Raw genomic sequence first — 19,224 nt, forward strand, 5'->3', positions numbered from 1 at the left:
ACAAAAGCAAGTCACATACATGATTTTAAATTTTCTAGTAGCCACTCTGAAATGAAACAGGGAAATCAATTCTAACATTTAGCTTATGGTATCTTAATTGACATTAGCCACATTTCAAGTGTTAAAATGTGGCAGCTGGTTACAGTAATGGACAATGTGGACCTCCTGTTCCCATGTCACTTCTAAGAATGTTTCATGAAGTATACAGTTACATGGTAATGACCCAAGTCTAAACATGCTTAAGGACCACCCGTAGATACTTACTGATACCTTGATCTTCAATGAGCTTTTGCAGCTTATCCCCACTACAGCTATAAACAACAGCTGTATCACATCTTCCATCTTTCAAATTAAATTCATAGACAAACAATTCATGATTTTTACTAAGAGCGAGCAGTTTGGGCTTGTCTGTTGGTGTGCTGCTGTTACGACAATCCTCCCAAACAGACCTAAGGAAAAAAATTCGAATTATACCAGTATTCCACATCCACAACACTTACCCACAACGGTGAGTGTGCAAGGGCACAACAGAGTAGTTCACCTGGTAGCCTTAATCCTAACTCCAACTTCAGGGAATGTAAATTGTTCTAGGACTTCCTTCCTCATTTCTACTTCTGCTTCCTCACCCCAAACAGAATCATGTAGGAGTGGGCGGTAAAAAGGGGGTGGGAGAGCACAGATCAAGAAATGACGGCTTCTTTTATTCACTGTTTACCCAGAAACGTTTTCCTTCTATTTTTTCATCTTAAATCCTGACTGATGACTTTAAAAGAACTGTCATAATCAAGGCTAAGTATCAACGAATATATGTTACATATTATCTGTATGAGGTAGTGCTCACAGTTAACAAAACTGGCTTCTGTTGACTTAAATGTTTTCAAAAATCTATAAAAAGTGATTAATTGTACCTACGGACTTTGAAGGCCCCAAAATCGTTTACTGTAAAGTAACTGTCCAGTAGGACTTTGTGATGATGGAGGTGTTTTCTATCAGTGCTGCCCAAGGCAGACGCTAAAAGCCACAGGTGGCTGAGCATTTGCAATGTGCGTAATGCAATCAGGAACTGAATTTTTCTTTTTAAATTTTAACAGCAACACGTAGCTAGTCACGACCATACTGCACTGCTCAGTATAGAATTCTTCAAGCAGTACAATGTCAAAATATAAAAACTGGCTAGAAGGATGGAAAAAAACTAATGATGCTACACTTCAAGTATTAAATTTTACATTTTAAAAATAAAAGGGCTCATATCTGAAAATAGTGGAAGAGATGATAGGATGCTGATAAAGTTGCAGCTTTTAAAAATCTTCCTTCTTCTACAGAACTCTTATATCACCCAAAATGGACTATTATGTCCTGGTTTAAGAAAAATAGTACCTCACATTTCTGTCTTTACATACCTTTGATTTTTCATTAACCAATTCCTGGCTATGTGCTATATTGAAAACCTGGAAAACCACCCAAATGCCAACTACAGACAAGGCGAAATTAACATACTTAAAAGACAGAATATTGTGCCACTAAAGTCATTAGCATGTGCAGTACACTACCACATGGACAGAATTTTCAATCAAGATCTATAATGCATAACTTCAATATAGAAATGAACTATATACTTTGAATAAAAGTAGGATGTTCTCAGTACTACAAATTTGTCCTTTATCATAAAGTATTTTAAAGTCAAATGAAAAAGTCCTCATCGCCATCCTAAGTTGGGTTATCTTCTTTTGGGTTCTCAAAGACCCAGAGTTCTTTTCTCCACCCTATTCCTTTGTTTACAGAACTGCATTCATCAGTACTAACTACTGTTGAATAAACTAACTTCTCATAGAGATGCCTTACCTTAGCAACTAGAAATCAACAATAGGGATGACACACGCAGAAAAAGTTAAAGCATTCACAGATTTAACTTAATCTCAAACTGAGACTCCAGTGCTGTGCTACCTGGAGAACCTAAAGTGAGTAAGGCAATAAGGCACTTCTTGGCTACTCCATTTTAGATCGTTTCTAAAATAGTTTGTTCTAAAAAAAAAAAAAAAAAAAAAAAAAAAGCCCAAACACTCAGAGGGCAATCCCCAAATATGATTTCAACTGTTAAATCTTGGACCGGGAGCTGCAGAGCCAGAATACGCGTTATTACGTTTCTGCCTTCTCAAATCACGTGAGCCTCACACTTCAGAACTGTCTTTTTCAGACTTTTTGGCGCAGTTCATAGCTAACAGGTGCATAAGTATCTGTCGAATGATTAACTCAATGTGCAAACTGGATTGTCCTTGAAAGAAACAAAAATACCTAGGTGCGAAAGAAAAGCTATCAATTATTGAGACGATTCCCAGCTGGCACTGATAACGACCTAATTGAAGGGAACTAAGCATGGGACTCAGTACTGTGACACCTGCGTGGAATGAATGACACCACCCGTTACCCCCCACCCCGCGCGCCTAGGCTAGGATCCGTCCCGGGGTCGCGGCAGGTAGCAGATGGGACCAGACAGCAGGCGTCGGGTAATGCAACAGGGGAAGCCGGGGAAAAGGCTCGACAGCGAAGAGGGGTCGACTGGGAGGCGTTTCCTACGGCAGTCAGTCCTCTCCCCGCAGTCCCCAGCCAGGAGGAGGGTAGAAGCTGACACCTGCGGGAGCGACCATTCGGGCGAAAGCTCCGGACTCCCACCCGCAACGCCAGCTCTCCTGCAGCACTTACTGGTGGAAAGGACCCTCCAGGCAGCAGCCACCCCCGCCCCGGGCGCCCGGGGCTAAGGAAAGTATTTGAAGGCTGCCCGCATCCGTCAGGCTCGCCAGAGCCTCCTGCCGTCCGTGCAGCTGCACCCGGGATCCCAGCCGCCGGGTCGCCTCGGCCGGGACCGGCACCAACAGCATGGGCAGAACCCGTTCCATAGTCTCAGGCCCGCAGCTCAAGCCGGCGCCATCCGCACTTCCGGGAACGTGCTTCGCCGACATGTTGGCCTTCCCGTTCCCTCCCGTCACGTGCGCCAGACCGTCCCGGAACCTGCGCTCTGGGCATGCGCAGTGTGCCGAGCGCCTCTAGCGCCCCGTTAACGCTTTTGGCTAGATGCGACTAGGCTGACCCCGCCGCGGTGCTTCGTTTGCTACCCCTGCACCTGATTCTCCGCTAAAGTAACGAACTACTTAGGGCCTGGCGGTCCAACTGTCCTGCGTGGCTTTTTTGTCTGCTAAATCTACCTGGCTACCTCCTAGTCCATTGGAACCCGCTTTCTGCCTCTGCTTTTTCTTTCCGTGGTTGGTTTGGTTACAGGCTGTGGGGTGATGCAGTTTACTTGGTCCAGTGGACCAAGTCTTACAGACCAGGTTCACAGAGGGTGTTGGCTTGAGTGTTGACGTCAACTCATTCCAACAGGCAGAGACACAGGAGAGTAAGGAATAGTGACGGTGGAAATCCTGTTACTTTGTCCTCTCAGGGATATGTGGTCCATGGTCATAAGCCGTAGACGACAGCAGATTTTGAATGGCTTTGTCAAAAAGGAAACAAAGCATTTCCTATTCCGAGGGAGCTATTTACATCCAGTCCTCTTAGCATGGGCTATTTCCTGTTTATAAGAATTGACAACATTGAAGCCAGTTTCAGTGTTACACTCGTTAGCTCTAGAGACCTGTCCTTTAGAACATTCTTAGAGCACTCCAAGATGGTCTTCATTATAGCTCCTGCTTTACAAACAAGTTAACACATCGTTCTGTCATTTCTTTAATTACATATTTTTATGCCTTTTTTTAGGCATGTTATAGGTTTTTGAAAAAAGGATATGAATATGTTTTGGGGAGGGACCTCCACATGCTAAAGGCCTAAGAAATGTCTTTGGAGTTTCTGGATCCCTGTAGACCTAGCTCATACAGCTAGCGCCTCATGATTGAGCTTTCCATGTCTGCATATTCCAGAACTGATCAGTAGATCCAGGCAAGCCTGTGAAGAGAACAAATGTCAACTGCCAACAATTCCATTCTACAAATATTGATCAATAATACGTGCCAGTTTCTAGTCAATGACCTCATAGTATTCATGCTGCTATGAGGCTTGGAAAGTGAAATTTAGGGGCAGACATTTGGCATAGCACTGCATCCCCTATTACAGTGCCAAGGTTCAAGTCCAAGATCCACTTCTGAGTGCAGCTTCCTGCTAACGCTCACCCTTGGAGGCAGAAGGTTGGGTCCCTACCACTCACATGAGGAGTCCAGATGGTGTTCTGGGCTCCTGGCTTTGGCCTGGCCTAGGACCTGTTATAGACATTTGGAAAATAAACCAGCAACTGGTATATCCATATACCTCAGCATCTTTGCTTTTAAAATAAGTCAAAAAAGTTTTTGAAGTTTACTTTGGCATGGGTTTTTTGAAATTCTTGAATATTTTTCACACTAAGCATTTTAATTTGATGACCCCTTGTAACTTTAAATAGTGGGCTCTCAGGTGTTTCTTAAATTCTTGCCTCCAACTAGCTTAGTGCTATGAAGTATCTTGGAATAAATGAAGAGATTTGGCTGAAGAAACAGGACACAGGATTCTAACTTGGCCAGACTTTTGACCTGGAGTGAATGCCAGCGTGCCCAGTACTACTTCTGAACCATATTATCCTCCATGTTGATAGTTTGAAATAGAATAGGGAGGCAAGTGACAGAACCTAGATTGGGCTTAACATGGGTCTGCAATCTCTTTTCTGCCCTCACTTACTCCATCCTGGCTTCTAGCTGCTGAACCAATTGTTTGTCCACGTGGTGACAAAACAGGGGAAGTAGGTTGCTGGGGAAGGCTAGTGGTTCTGCCAGAGAGGCTGTAGGCATTCGGGCTATCTCCCAGGCAATCAGAACTACCATGTCTGTCCTGGAAGGCAGAGAAGCAATGTATCATTTATGTAGTAAACAGACTTGGGGGGGGGGGTGTCAAGACTTATTATCCATTTACCACCATTAACACTGCCCCCCACCCCCACCCCAGGTAACACTTAAGAAGTACTATTTGCACATCTGTAAATCAAGCATTGCTTGGCCCATACCAATGTTTTTATTTAATTTTAGGAAATCTAGAGCTTAATACCGTCATCCCTAGTTACACATATGGAAACAGACTAAGCAGTGAAATAACTGCCCCCCCCCCGTTATATTGCCACCAAGTGACAGAATTCAAATCTAAGTGTTTGACTCCAAATTACTTTTCAATGCCTCTCACGAGAAACCAAGATTCTAGGACTATATAGAAAGAGGTGAAGAGAAAGAAAAATAGAAAAAGCAAAGACAAAGGCATAAGTGAAAAACATCTATTGCTGTTATTTCTCCTCTTGCTTCCCAGCCTCCTCCCCAATACTTGAATATACTACTCAGGCAATAATCTCATTTGGCTCAGCCTACACATCCCAGGAGTACTGAAATAAACAAGGCCTTTATGATCTTACCAACTTGTATGGTCACCGTTGGGTTCCTCTACAGTAGAATCCAGGGATACCAGCTGCTCCCCATGACTCAGCAGAGCATAGAGCAAAGATATTCCAAACTGCAAGTGACATAGGAGGTCACCAGTGCTTCCTCGGCTCTGCTATCTTCCTGGCTGATGGTCAGGGTCACACTAACAGATGGAATCCAAGGCCCCCAGGAGAGGTGAGGCTCTACCCTGGCTTGCCAAAGGGCTCTCCAAGACCCTTCCAAAGCAGTCACTGCTCTGAACTTTTCCTAAGACCATGAGAGCAGATTAAATGCACATTCCTAGGCTCCAGCCCCAGTCTATAGATGAAGAATGGATTCAAGAAGTGGGGTCCAATTGGCCCCAGTTGAAGAAACACTTCTTTAACTTCCTCAGAGTTAAGTACCCAAGAGAATCCACTGGCTAGTCAAAGACCATCTCAGTACTTTCACACTAGAGTCTCATCCTTTAAACTTGCTATCTGGTGTTTACTATATAGCTAATATTACTAAGAATTACATAAAGGAGCATGGGATTTATGGACACATAGATGGGGGCTATGGTTCCAGGTTTTTCACTACAAGGGACATTCCCAAGCTTGGAAACATCCGCTCTAGACCTCTAGACACTCATGCCAGCAGCAGCAGGAAGCCTCTCAGAAAGGCAGGTGCACAGGCCTCAGCCCAGACCTCTCACTTCAATCTCTGGAGCCGAGATCAAGGAACCTGTATCGAACAAGCGCTCCAGGTGAGCCTTGGCTCACTAGAAGCTGACAAGCACTGCAGAGCATGAGACTTGGAGACTTGAACATTCTCACATATTCCTTCCCAGTGATCAATCTGTGGAAAGAAAAAAGCCTCCCAGCAGTGTTACCTGATTCTGAAGCAGCATGGCGAGTGGTCGCTCCGAGGAGCCGGGTGGTAGCAACATGAGTCCCTGAAGTCCTCGGAGGAGTTCATGGAAGGTTAAGTGACTGATACATTTGCCCAGAGGTTTGAATAGCATGTGTAGGGCCTGCAAGAAGGTCAGTAAGCACCTCTCTCCAAGCCCACTACAGCTTCACTTCCTCCTATCCTGCCTCCGTCCTCTTCCCTCAATAACCTGCCTTTGGCAGAGTCTCGGTCAGGTTACTTGCCAGGCCTATCACTGAGGACTATCTCCGATTCCCACAGCACCCACTTGTCCTACAGTGCCCTCCTGGGAAGAGTAGGTAAGGGATTCTGGCACAGTAGTGCTGGGTTAAGCCACTGCTTGTGACACCAACATCTCTTATCAGACTGCTGGTTCAAGTCCTAGCTTCTCCGATTCTGATCTAGCTCCCTGCTAATGCTCCTGGGAAAGCAGAGAGAAGATTGTCCAAGTGCTCAGGCCCCTGTCACCTATGTGGTAGCCCAGGATGGATCTGCAGGCTTCTGGCTTTGGCCTGGCCTGCTGCAGTCATTTTGGGAGTGGACCAGCAGATAGAAGCTCTCTCCATCTATCGCTCTGCCTTTCAAATCTTAAACAAAAATAGGTATGGGGCTCAGTGCTCGCCAGGGAGCCCTTATCTTCTCTCAGCCCGCCACAGCACACGTGTGTCACACAATCTTGTCTGTTCATCGTACCTGAAAAGTGATCCTCTGTTCCTACAGTAGCTTGTCCTGTAGTTTCCTTACTCGAGTGTGGGAGGGCTGCCCCCTCACTGCCCAGCATGGCTGCTCGTCTTTCTGGGCAGTGGGGAATGAAGGGGAGACAACATTCCTAACCCATCTAGGAGGCCATCCTCTTGACCCAGTGCCACAGTACCTGGTCAGTCACGTCCCTCCGGACCAGAAGGGGCAGGTGGCGGGTGATAGCCAGAAGAAGGCTGACAGCCCGATCCTGGGGCAGGAAGGGCAGCAGCCGGGCCACCAGGGCTTTCCCCTTCCTCACGGAGAGCACCTGCAGGATGCTATCTGCTGCCTCCCTGCGAGGGAGAGAGCAGAGCGTTTTCTGCACACAAAGAGGGCTGCCTTCCAGGAAGGGGGTGCGGGGAGGCAGGAGAAGCAAAGCCAATGTCTTCCTTCGCTGATCCTCCCATACTCACTCCAGGTTGTTCTGCTCCTGGGTCTTTAGAGCCTGGAAGAGCTTCTCGACCTGGTTGCTGTGCTGCTCAGAGCGGCAGGGCTGTGAGGGCCCATCCTTCTGGCCCTCCTCGATCTCCAGTAACTGCAGGAACATCTTGGAATTTGCAGGTGGGAAAAGGGGGAAGAGAGGTGCATGTGCACACGCTCTCTTTCTTCAGGGTAAGTCAGGAACTCACTCCCAAGGAGCTGACATCTCACCTTCTCAATCCGGTGCAATAGGTGAAGCCTTTGACTGCTTGCAGCTCCAGTATCCTGGGAGAAAATAGCTCCTTGTCCATCAGTCACATCACAGCATCAGCCAAGCCTCAAGCTAGTTAGGAATCGAGCTGGAAAGGCTAGACACAAAGCCCCATCACGCAGCTTCCTCGCTTTAAAGTCATAGTCTGAACTCAAACGTGACAGTGTTTTGAGACCTTCCTCTCAAAGAGAAAAACAAAACCCTAGGGAGGTGATGCCCCTACCTGCTCTTGAGTTCCATGGGGTACAGCATCAATAGCGCGGCGAGGGCTAAAACACGTTGACACAGCTACTTGGCCCAGAGAACCCTCAATTCGAACCACTGCATGAAAGGGGTCAGAAGAGGCACGTTCTGCTTCCCTTCCCACCCTCTGCACTCGGCTGTCTATCCCAGGCCAGCAGCTCAGCCCAGGTCCTACCTGACTCGTAAACCTCTGCCTTCTGTGTGTAGGGCGTTTCCAGCTTGAGAGACTCAACCCTGTTCTTCTGTCCCAATAGCTCTTCGTCTGCCTGCTTCTTCTCTAGTTTCCGATAATATTCCTGGGAGTCCATAAAATGGGAAGACTTCATGTTCCTCTTCTGAACTTGGGAGTCTAAGATTCTCAAGTACAACTTTTTTTTTTTTACAGGCAGAGTGGATAGTGAGAGAGAGACAGAGAGAAAGGTCTTCCTTTTTGCCGTTGGTTCACCCTCCAATGGCCACCGCGGCCGGCACATCTCGCTGATCCGAAGCCAGGAGCTATGTACTTCACCTGGTCTCCCATGTGGGTGCAGGACCCAAGGACTTGGGCCATCCTCCACTGCCTTCCCGGGCCATAGCAGAGAGCTGGCCTGGAAGAGGGGCAACCGGGATAGAATCCGGTGCCCCGACCGGGACTAGAACCCGGTGTGCCGGCGCCACGAGGCGGAGGAATAGCCTGTTAAGCCATGGTGCCGGCCTAAGTACAACCTCTTAAAATATCCTTGCCTACAGCACTCATTTCAGAAATTACCCTATCACCTTGGACCCTCTTACCAGTATCCTTAAGGGCCTGAAACTCCACATCACTGCCTTGGGATTCTCATACCAGGTAATTCAAGAGCTGACGACCACCACCAGATCTGACAACAGGCTCGAGAGTGAAGCACAGGGTCTGGACTAAGTTGTCCCACTTTCTGCAGCCTTCGTACATTGCCTGTGTCTGTGTACACACAGAGCACACACCTGTACTCTCTCCTCTACTTTAACCCTCATGCTCCCACCTGTGCTTTCTCAAACCTGTTCTCATGACACCAAGGCTATCAGCAGCTTTAAGCACAGAAGTAGCTCTAATAAATAAATCCACTTCTGTGGATTTATTCAGCAGTTCTAACACCGTTTTAAAACAAGTTGAGAGAAATCCTAAACTAAAATAAAGCCACTGACTACAGGTCAGGACTTGAATGAGATGCCTTCATTTAGAAGCCATGTCGAGCAGGCCAGAGCATGAAAGCTATTTCATGTCCAGTGATCCTGGCAGAATGTGTGTGTGTGGGGGGGGGGGGGGTGTGGTGCGGCAGCATTTTGAGGTGTTGTAGAAACAAACGAAGAAATCAGTGTTTCTAAGGTGGGGATATTGGCAGGGAGCTCATGAGAATGAACCACAGCCTGGACAATCCCAAAACCTGTAGCCCAAGACCTGCTCCATAAATAAAGGAGTAGGAAGCTGAGGGAAAAAAGAGTCAAAATGTGTACCAGCATTTGTTCAGTTCAACAAATTGATTCTCACGATGTATAAAATCTTCGTCTTCAGATTATAAAAGTCAAAGGTAAGGGCTGAGTTCTGGCATAGTGAGTTAAGCTGCTGCTCTAAAGCCGGCATCCCAGGAGCACCAGTTTGAGTTCCAGATGCTCCATCTCTGATCCAGCCCCCTGCTAATGCACCTGGGAAGGGAGAGGAAGGTGGCCCAAGAACATGGATCCCTGACACCCATGTGAGACACTAGGAGTTCCAGGCTCCTGGCTGCACTGCAGCCATTTGGGGAGTGACCCAGCAGGTGGAAGATCTTCTTTCCCTCTGTCACCCCATGCTTCAATACATAAAATTTGTGTTTTCTTAGAAGTCAACGGTCTACAAATATCTTAACACATTTCTAGGATCTACAAAGTGTACAGTAGTGACAAAGGCCCTGTTTCCTGGGTGAATAGGGAAATCCCTCATTAAAGGATGGCGATAGACCTGAGCATGTTTATGGAATTTTGCGCAACCCCACCTGGCTGACGGGTCTAATGGAAGGGATCGAGTTTGGGATGCCGACTAGAACCACGGCATCTGTGGTGATCATCTCAGTCACCTGTCACACAGCTGCTCCGAGTTGAGGAGAGGCGGGAGAGGGCCTGTGGGGGCAGAGCGTGGCATCCCAGGCTCACCTGGTAGTAATAGTCATCCAGGCGGGGGTTCTCCGTCTGCAGCTGAACCATCTGCACTTTTATCACCCAGTCCTTCTCTTTTCGGGTCATGAGGTTAGCATAGGGGTCTGGCTGCTGAGACCAGGGCTTCTTTGCTGGGGGACTTGAAGCAGGAGCAATGTCCCTTTAGGCTCTCCCACTCCCCCCTCAACTTCCCTGGGGTACAGAGCAGGCAGTGGAGCTCTGGGAAGGATGGGAGCGTGCACAGAGGTGGGTGGTGGCCCTAGGGCCCCCCTGACTGTACAGGGGGTGGAGGGAACAGCCAGCATGCCGACGGCTCCTCTCAAACCTGCTCCCTCCTCCAGGCTTCACCTTGGTGTTCTACTCTGCTGCTGCTCCAAGATCCGCTGGTGCTGAGGGTGGAGCTGGGTCAGATGACTGTGAAGACTGAAAAATAAGTTGGGGCTGGGTGGAAGGAAGATCTCCACTCCTCTACCTCTTCCTTGTTTCTGCCCGGGGAAGCTCAGGTGGGTATCTAAGGTATACTCACACCTGTGCCTATACCACTCCCAAGATCAGTCGCACAAACACCGCAGGTCCAGCCCAACAGGGCTCACATTGCCCCCAAGATGTGTTTTCCTGAGGTCTGGCTGCAGGACTCTAGGCCTGGTTACTCAGGGTTCTGAGTCTTAGTGCCTCATACTATCTGACCTCAAATACATTTTTCCATCTCCTGCAGCTACACTTCCTTATCCACGAGGAAGAAGGACTGGACTGTCCATCAGACTTCTATTACTAAGTAGATTTTTCTGTGGCTACTGGCAGAGGGCCACAGGCCCCCAGGCCTCTCATCTGGAACTCAGTATGCCTTGTACTAGACCCCGGGACCCCAAACCAGTACCTGGACCTGGGGGGACAAGAGGTCAGCGGGCCACAGAGAATTGGGTCTGGTGTGGCCAGTCGAGGTCCAAAATGCCGTGCTGACGGGCTGGCGCTGGGACGTGCAGGCTGCAAAGGGATTGGCGACAGATGATCCAGGGGAAGAGAGGAGCCGGGAGGTGCGAGAAGAGCCGTCTCCACCAAGAGAAAGCTGCTCTGGCTGCCAAGGCCCAGTTCCTTTGCTGCTTCTGTGTTCTCGGCTGCCTTTCCCTGCAAGAACTTCGCGCAGCATTTTGCCAAGACAGCTGTGGGGCTCTCAGACAGTGGTCCTGCTTGTTACCTCCTAGCAAGCGTTTCTTCAGCCCTGACAAGGTCGGCGGAGGGTGCCTCTTCCTACTACCTGGGAAGCCAGGCCTCTCGCTCCCCTCTGAAGGGGTCCCCTCTCAGGCTTGTGTGTCTTCAGCTAATAGCTCCTGTGTTCTCCCGGTCCTGGGGTTCCTCTACCCCAAGCTACGTTCCCAACATTGCAGTCAGTTGAAGGGCAAGGCATCTTTCCAGAGCTAAGCTCATGCTGTTCATCTGTGAAATATCTTTTGAGGTGGGAGTAGAGCTCTCCATCATTCTTTTTCATAGCAAAGGCCACTTGTCGCCCCATCATTTAGTCCACCCATGCCCCTGGCTGGGGGACACCACCTGTCACTTTCCAACCTTCTCTACGTGTTGAGATGACACCCACTTTCCATGCTGTCTCCAGTGCAGGGTCAAGGGCAGACTGACCATCAGGGAAACGAGGGACACTCAGCCTGCTCTGCGATGGGATCCTCCCCAGCACCCAGACACCCTCTCCCAGGATCGGGGTGGCAGCAGACTCACCTGCCCCATCAAGTGCACGCAGGCAGGTGGCAATCCCAGAACACCAGGGGCCCTAACTCCAGGGTAGCTGGGCAGACCCCTCTGGAAGAGGAGAGGAGAAAACCCTGGCTTGAGTGGGCCCCTGTGGTAGCTTCTACTTTCACCTGTGTCCGCGAGGATTGGGGGCGGGGGGCAGGCAGCAGGGCCAGCCCTTTCCACCACCGAGGAGAGTAAGACCTGGCTCCTTCACAAAGTTAACTGGGCCAGCTTGTCCTTCCCCCTGGAGGAAGCAAGGCTAGGGCCTTAGGAGGAGGTTGAAGGAAGGTCTGTGTTGACATGGGAGCCCTTGTCTCTCCCCACTGGTTGTCAGAACCCAGGGGAGCAACCTGCACTGCTGAGACACAGGGGCAAGCAAAGACGACCCCTTGACCACCAGGAGCAAGGCCCTGCTAGGACCTGGTTTTAGGATGATGGCCTTAGAAACTAAGTAGGAAACACAAGGACAAGGGGTGGAGCGAGTCCCCAATTTGGGTTTAAACCTGAAACACATTAAACTAAGATCTAAGACAGGTGTGTAGAAGGGGAATGTTCAGCCCCAGTCTGTGAGCTGCAGACTGCTCAAGACACCCTCTCTCACTCCTTCCGCTGCCCTACCTGTGTGTTATGGGCAGCATGGACTGCAGCCAGATCCTCAGGGTCACTCTCTTCCTTCCCATCCTCCTCTGGGCTCCGGGCCAGGTCTGGATCCTCCACCTCCTCGGCCGCCGCCTCCTCCTCTACTTCCTCTTCATTCTCTTCTTCTTCCAGCTGGGAGACAGACACCCGCTCTTCCTCAGGAACCAATGGTCCACAGGATTGGCCTGGCCCTTGGCTTAAGTGTGGGCCTGTGGGGCAGGAAGATGGGAGCTCAGGTGTGTGGAGTCTCAGGCAGAGTGACTGCTACCCAGCAGCACTGTGCCCAAGCATTTCCCGTGCTGTCTCTGCTCTGTCCCCAGCCTCCCCAGCTCAGGGCGCCCCAATCCACCCCCACCTCCTGCTCCAGCAGAGGGAGCCTGGCAGCCTCAGATGTCTTCACTCTCCACCTGCCCTCTCCCAACCAGTGTTTTTTTCTGTTGCCTTTTAAATCAAGTTCCAGCTGCCCCGACCCAGTTTTTGCTGTGTGCTAAGTATTTTACACATTTCTGGTCGTTCAGTAGTCATACGAGGCTGCTAAAGCTGTTGTTGGCTTTACTACATTGGTGAGGAAAAGGAGCTCCAGGAGAGCGAGCTCAGTTGCATGGCATAAACTGCAAGTCCACGAGCTTGAGTCGCACCCAGCAATTCTGGAGGCCCAGGGCCGTGGCTACCGCAGACTCGCACCCCAGGCCTGTTCACTGAGATGCCATGGCCTGATTGGCGATACCTTCAAGGCATTTCATCTTGGCAGGCTGGTGGGCTTCCTCCGTGGCCATGTCCTCCAGGGAGTCAGCATTATCAGCCTCTGGAAGGGAAACCTGAGACAGGGAAGACTCAGGGACACCCTCCTCCCCACTCCGTGAGGAGCGCTTGGTATCCTAACACAGCCACGGTCATCTCCCCACCAGGTGGGCAGAGAATTGTTGGCCCAAAATCTCAAGGAGGAAAGCATCTGGGCTCTCAGACCATAGCCCTCACCCTCCCAGCTCCAGGGAGCTGTTCGACAGAGGAACAGACCAAGGGGCCAGGACAGAGTCGGAAGGGAGGCACTTCCCACGTGGAAACCAGCAGCCGCCATGGGTGCAATGACGTCTTGTTGCTGACACCCACCGCCTGACTGTTGCTGTCCTTCCTGCTTGGATGAGCCATGGCTGCCTGGGCCAGCACCAGCCAGCTGCCCCTGACTTTAAGAGTCTCAGCTGTCTCAGCTCCTCCCCTGCTCGCCGTTAAAGGGCCAGCATCCCCCAGTCATGGAGTCTTGGTAGAAGGATGAGAATGTAATGTAATGATAAAGGAAACCCTTAATGAGGGAAGAGGAAGAAGCTGAACTTTTAACCAAGGTTGTGATTCACAGGAACTCTGTGAGGCTGCATTCCATGTAATCCTTAGGTTTTGCTCCAACATCACTAGACAGGAAATTCCTGGGTGGGTCTTCGAGGAGGCTGTCTTGCCACCAAGTTCTGGGAGCTTCAGGACAGCGCCCTGGCTGCTCCCCCAGCTCCACCTGGTGATGCCTGCCTTGCCCCGTGCTGAGCCACAGGAGCTTCAGTCTGCCACCCGGCTCTCACTGATGAGGAACACTACTGAATTCAACAACTGGATATTCCAGTTTTGTACGAGATACACAACAATATTGTATCTTCTTGGCTGCTGTGACGGAAGCTCAGGAATAAAAACAAATCAACAACAACAAAAGCAAGTGCTTCACTACTGTTAGTAGGCAAAACCTAAGACCACCTGAGCCTCATCGATCCCCTGAGTGATCCTGGGTCCTGTGTTCAGCTAACACCTGCGTGCCCACATCCTGTGTTCAGCTAACACCTGCGTGAGTTTGTAGACCTTCTGAATAGAAACAAAAGCTAAGACAATTTCTCTACATCCAAATACAAGTTAGGGCCACAGACAAGGCCACAATTCCTGGTGCCTCTAAAGGGAAATATTTGTTTCCAAAGTTTTGCTGCAGGCCAGAACTGTATGAGGAAAGGAACAAATTTAAATAGATTGAAAGTTACTAGGCCGGCTCTGCGGCTTAATAGGCTAATCCTCCGCCTTGCGGTGCTGGCACACCACGTTCTAGTCCCGGTTGGGGCGCTGGATTTTGTCCCGGTTGCTCCTCTTCCAGGCCAGCTCTCTGCTGTGGCCCAAGTGCTTGGGCCCTGCACCTGCATGGGAGACCAGGAGAAGCACCTGGCTCTTGCCTTCGGATCAGCACGCGGTGCGCCAGCTGCGGCGGCCATTGGAGGGTGAACCAACAGCAAAGGAAGACCTTTCTCTCTGTCTCTCTCTCTCTCACTGTCCATTCTGTCAAAAAAGTATTTAAGTAAATAAATTTAAAAGAAATTTGAAAAAACATCACTGCCCTGCCTGAAGTTTCAGTTGGGAGCTACAGCTTTTGTGAAAGTTCTCTACCCTTGGCTGAGGTCTCAGATGATCTCCTAGGTTTTCTAGCTTTCCTGCCATAGTTAGGCAAAGTTTAAGCCAAGACTGTGGCATGCTTGAGGGACAACAGCAAATAAAACAGATGCTTCCCATGGTTTCTTAGAACTTGCCATAAAATAAGTATGGACAAGTACACAGGACTGTAGAACCAGAATAAAAATGCATTATAAAATGTTTATGTTTGCCTTAAACACCTAAATAAAATAAAACTGCCTTGATTGTATGGGGAGATTTTTTAAAACCATTATTTCAGTTTGTTTAATGGCTATAGATCTACTCTGTTTTGTTTTGTTTTGACAGGCAGAGTGGACAGTGAGAGAGAGACAGAGAGAAAGGTCTTCCTTTTGCCGTTGGTTCACCCTCCAATGGCCGCCACAGTAGGCGCGCTGCGGCCGGCGCACCGCGCTGATCCGATGGCAGGAGCCAGGTGCTTCTCCTGGTCTCCCATGGGGTGCAGGGCCCAAGGACTTGGGCCATCCTCCACTGCACTCCCGGGCCACAGCAGAGAGCTGGCCTGGAAGAGGGGCAACCGGGACAGGATCGGTGCCCCAACCGGGACCAGAACCCGGTGTGCCGGCGCCGCAAGGCGGAGGATTAGCCTAGTGAGCCGCGGCGCTGGCCTACTCTGGTTTTTAATTTATTCTTGAGTCTATTTTATTGTTATAAACCTAAGAATTTGTCCATTTCTTGTTAAGTTTTCAAATTTGTTCGCATAAAACTGTTCATAGTTTACGAGAATTTTAAAGATCCATGCTGTATCTGTGCCTTGTCTCCCTTTTTATTCCTATCATTTCTTACTGTCTCCTTTTTGCTCCTTTCTAGAGTTCATCTATTTTATTAATATTTTCAAGAACCATACATTAAGTCAGAGTTTTTTTTTTAATATTTGTGTGTGTTTTTTTTTTTTTTTTAAGATTTTATTTGAGAGGTAGAGTTACAGACAGTGAGAGGGAAAGACAGAGAGAAAGGTCTTCCTTCTGTTGGTTCACTCCCCAAATGGCTACAACGGCTGGAGCTGCGCCGATCTGAAGCTGGGAGCCAGGTGCTTCTTCCCGGTGTCCCATGCGGGTACAGGGGCCCAAGGACTTGGGTCATCTTCTACTGCTTTCCCAGGCCATGGCAGAGAGCTGGACTGGAAGAGGAGCAGCCAGGACTAGAACCGGTGCCCATATGGGATGCCTACTGTGCCACAGTGCCGGTCCCAAGTCAGAGTTTCTTCAAGAAACAGAGACTACCGGGCGGCGGCCCGGGCGCCTCAGGTTACGTGGCCGCCCCCGGCTGCGGGAGGTCCGGCCAAGTCTTGGGCCCGGGGCGGGGCAGGGCCGCCGGGGATTCGCCGGGGGCAGGGGCGCTGGCGGGACGCGAGGGGCCTCCCCGCCGCTTCATTTTCCGGCTCTGCGCTCGGCAGGGCCGGTCTGTGGCGGGCGGTGGTGACGGCGCGAGCCGAGCCCGGGTTCCCCGCGTCTGGGCGGGTGAGGGGCCGTCCCGGGCCGGGCCGGTGTGTGGGATGTGTGCCCCTGGCCGTCCGCAGCCCCTGCGGGAGCCGCCCGCACCACCCGCGCTCCACGGAGCTGGACCGAAAGTGACCTTTTAGGAAGCCAGGGGGCCCCGGGCTCCTGTACTGGAGCCCCCCGTGTTGCTAGAATGTTCTTGGACGCCGGTGTTGTCTACGGTGAGTCTCCAGCTTTGTGATGTTAATCTCTCAAAAGAGCAATGGAAAGATAGCACTTTCAAGTTATTAAAAAAAAAAAAAAAAGAAAGAAAGAAACAGAGACTACCTTCACACTGGGCAATTTGAGTAGAATTTAATCAGGAGGTAATTTGTAAAGGTGGAGAAAGAAAACGATGAAATCACAAGGATTAGCAGGATACCCTGGGACTAGTAAGAGCTGGATGTTACCACTTCAAGGCAAGGGTAAGGGACAGAGGGGTGAGCAGAACCGGGAGACGGCCCAGGCTGCCTGGCCCGAGAGGGGCACGGCCGTGTCGTGTGTGCTGTGGTGTGGCAGCCCTCTGAGCAACAGCCTCTCTCCCTGGAATCTGGGATCTGCTTTCTCCTCGAGGCCCTTGAAGCCTGGCAGCGACAAAGGCTCTTCACTCTTTGCAGGCCCAGGGGGCTTCGCTGTCCCTTAGCCCTGCTCATAGTAGGCTAGGCTAAGCCTCTGCCTGTGGTGCTGGCACCCCACATCCCACTGAGTCCTAGCTCCTCCACTTCCAATTCAGCTCCCTGCTAATATGCCTGGGAAAGCAGTTGAAGATGGCCTTAGCGCTTGAGCTCCCGCCATCCACATGGGAGACCTGGAAGAAGCTCCTGGCTCCTGGCACAGCCCCAGCCATTGTGACCATTTTGGGACGGAAGCAGAAGATGGAAGATTCTCTCTCTGTCTCTCTCCCTCCCTGCCTCCCTCCTGTCTCTCTAACTCTGCCTTTCAAATAAATAAATAAACAAATCTTTATAACAAAACAAAACAAACAAAAACCCATGTCCCCAAGTCCTCTACACAACTTCTGCCTCTTTACTCTCAGCAGCCAGGCTTCCCTCGATTCTTGGATAAGTGACAATTTTCCAACTCCCCGCTAGGGCTCTGCCAACACAGTGTTGAGACAAGTCCCCTAGGCCGTGCTCTTGCCACGGGCTGATTTGCAGAAACTGTCCTGCTTCAGATTTACCAACAGTATGAAAACAGAAATCAAACCTGGGCTCAGGTCTGGAGAGGGGGCAAGGGTACAGCTCTGAGAAAGAAGAAGCCGCTATATAAAACAGCTACAGGAAATGAGCAAAGATCTCAGAGTTCCCTTAAAAATGAACCAACCAACCCCGCTGTGAACTATAGCTGGTATTGAAGAGGGGGCCAGGATTAAAGACCACGGGACATTTTTCCTTTCAACAACCCTGAAGTCCAAGTTTCCCTCTCCACCAACACCTGTTCAATTACTGGTTATGTGGAAGCCAAGCCAAGCACAGAGATGCTGCCTGGAATATTGGGTTAACTTGATGCTGATAGCTTCACACATCTTAGGAAGTCAGTTGGACAGCTGCCATGTCACGTGTTAAAGACCAAAGCACCCACACCAGAAGATATGATGAGGAGGAGGATGTTCTAGATCTCTGAGAAAATTTTGATGAGGCATCAAAGAATGAAGCCAGAACTAAACTAGCTTTGTGATTCCACAGTTGTACAGATACAGTGGATATCACCTGTTACTAGTTCTGCTAAATGAATATATATATATATAAATGCTATTTGTTCAGAATTTTGGGGTTATTTGATTTTACATTTCCTCCCAGAATCTATTCGTTGGTTTAAAATATGAAATATTGGTGAAAAACTTGTGTTTTTGTTAGAGCATTCTTAGTGTATGGATGCATGTGGGTGTGTGTGCATATAGTGGAGAGCAAATTGGATAACGGTTCTACTCATCTTCTTCCTTTCCTCAGAAAATAAATCTTTACACACACACAAACAAAACAAGTCCCAGACCCTCACCTCTATCTAGACACCACTCCGAAATACTTCTTGGTTTGAAAAAAGATTTACAGTTACCATTACCCGCCATTCCTTAGACCCTATTTTTAGCACTTTTACTAGTGATTTTTCAGCTGTAAGTACAAAAGAAATGATTCAGTCTTTTTTTTACGATTTATTTATTTACTTGAAAGGCAGAGTCACAGAGAGTCAGAGACAGAGAGAGAGAGGTCTTCCATTCGCTGGTTTACTCCCTGGTAGCTTTAGGATCCGAAAGGAGAGAAGGCCTACACTTCCGGGAATGGGGAGTCCCTACCTGTACTTCCGGGGAAGAAAAGTCCTTGTCAAGGTCCCCGCGGGTGCCTAAAGTTCAACCATTGAGGATCAGACCTGCCTCAACCTTTAACCCCCACACCCTATATCTATAATAGGAGCCCTCCTAAACTCTGATGAGCAACTTCCCCCGCCCCCCCCCCCGCCCCCGCTCTGTTGGGGCCAGGGAACATTGCCCGGGAGTGGAATCCCAATAAAAGCTTGTGAATTCATTGATTCATCTGCCTGGGAAGATTTGTTACGCACTGGACACCTTGCACTCCCCAGATGGCAGCAATGGCTGGAGCTGTGCCGATCTGAAGCCAGGAGCCAGGAGCTTCTTCCGGGTCTCCCCTGTGGGTGCAAGGGCCCAAGGATTTGGGCCATCTTCTACTGCTTTCCCAGGCTATAGCAGAGAGCTGGACTGGAAATGGAGTAGAAGCCGAGAAATGGAGCCGAGACTCGAACC

The 19,224-nt window shown here is 49.7% G+C and overlaps 2 protein-coding genes and 1 pseudogene across 2 annotated transcripts in view; 1 reads left to right on the forward strand and 2 right to left on the reverse strand.

Moving 5' to 3' along the window:
* The window catches only part of SPG11 (SPG11 vesicle trafficking associated, spatacsin), an 82,333-nt gene extending 79,359 nt beyond the window's left edge, over positions 1-2,974 (reverse strand). Inside the window, exons 1-2 of the mRNA XM_062205817.1 lie at positions 2,701-2,974; positions 265-449 (exon numbers count right to left, since the gene is read on the reverse strand). Coding sequence (XP_062061801.1) covers positions 265-449; positions 2,701-2,957 — 442 coding nt within the window. The 5' untranslated portion in view covers positions 2,958-2,974. The remainder of the gene's footprint in view (positions 1-264; positions 450-2,700) is intronic.
* A 943-nt stretch (positions 2,975-3,917) lies between these two features.
* On the reverse strand, positions 3,918-13,280 carry PATL2 (PAT1 homolog 2). The gene is made up of 15 exons (XM_062204759.1): positions 13,265-13,280; positions 12,517-12,728; positions 11,884-11,964; positions 11,033-11,205; positions 10,504-10,569; positions 10,153-10,294; positions 8,183-8,303; positions 7,988-8,085; positions 7,725-7,778; positions 7,487-7,620; positions 7,207-7,366; positions 6,295-6,435; positions 5,417-5,514; positions 4,699-4,848; positions 3,918-3,936 (listed from the first exon to the last, which is right to left on the reverse strand). Exons 1-15 carry the CDS (start codon positions 13,278-13,280, stop codon positions 3,918-3,920), a joined length of 1,665 nt encoding a protein of 554 aa, XP_062060743.1.
* Positions 13,281-16,620: 3,340 nt separating this feature from the next.
* On the forward strand, positions 16,621-18,143 carry LOC133770562 (transcription factor BTF3 homolog 4-like; annotated as a pseudogene).
* The last annotated feature ends 1,081 nt before the right edge of the window (positions 18,144-19,224 follow it).

The sequence above is a fragment of the Lepus europaeus genome, chromosome 11, assembly GCF_033115175.1.
Source record: "Lepus europaeus isolate LE1 chromosome 11, mLepTim1.pri, whole genome shotgun sequence".
In the NCBI taxonomy this organism is placed as follows: domain Eukaryota; kingdom Metazoa; phylum Chordata; class Mammalia; order Lagomorpha; family Leporidae; genus Lepus; species Lepus europaeus.

Excerpts from the sequence above, each read along its gene's own strand:
- PATL2 (XM_062204759.1), bottom strand. Across the intron at positions 11,206-11,883 it reads GCGTGCACTTGATGGGGCAG|ACGGCTCTTCTCGCACCTCC; the intron begins GTGAGTCTGCTG and ends CTCTTGGTGGAG. Across the intron at positions 7,621-7,724 it reads TATTGCACCGGATTGAGAAG|ATGTTCCTGCAGTTACTGGA; the intron begins GTGAGATGTCAG and ends GCAAATTCCAAG.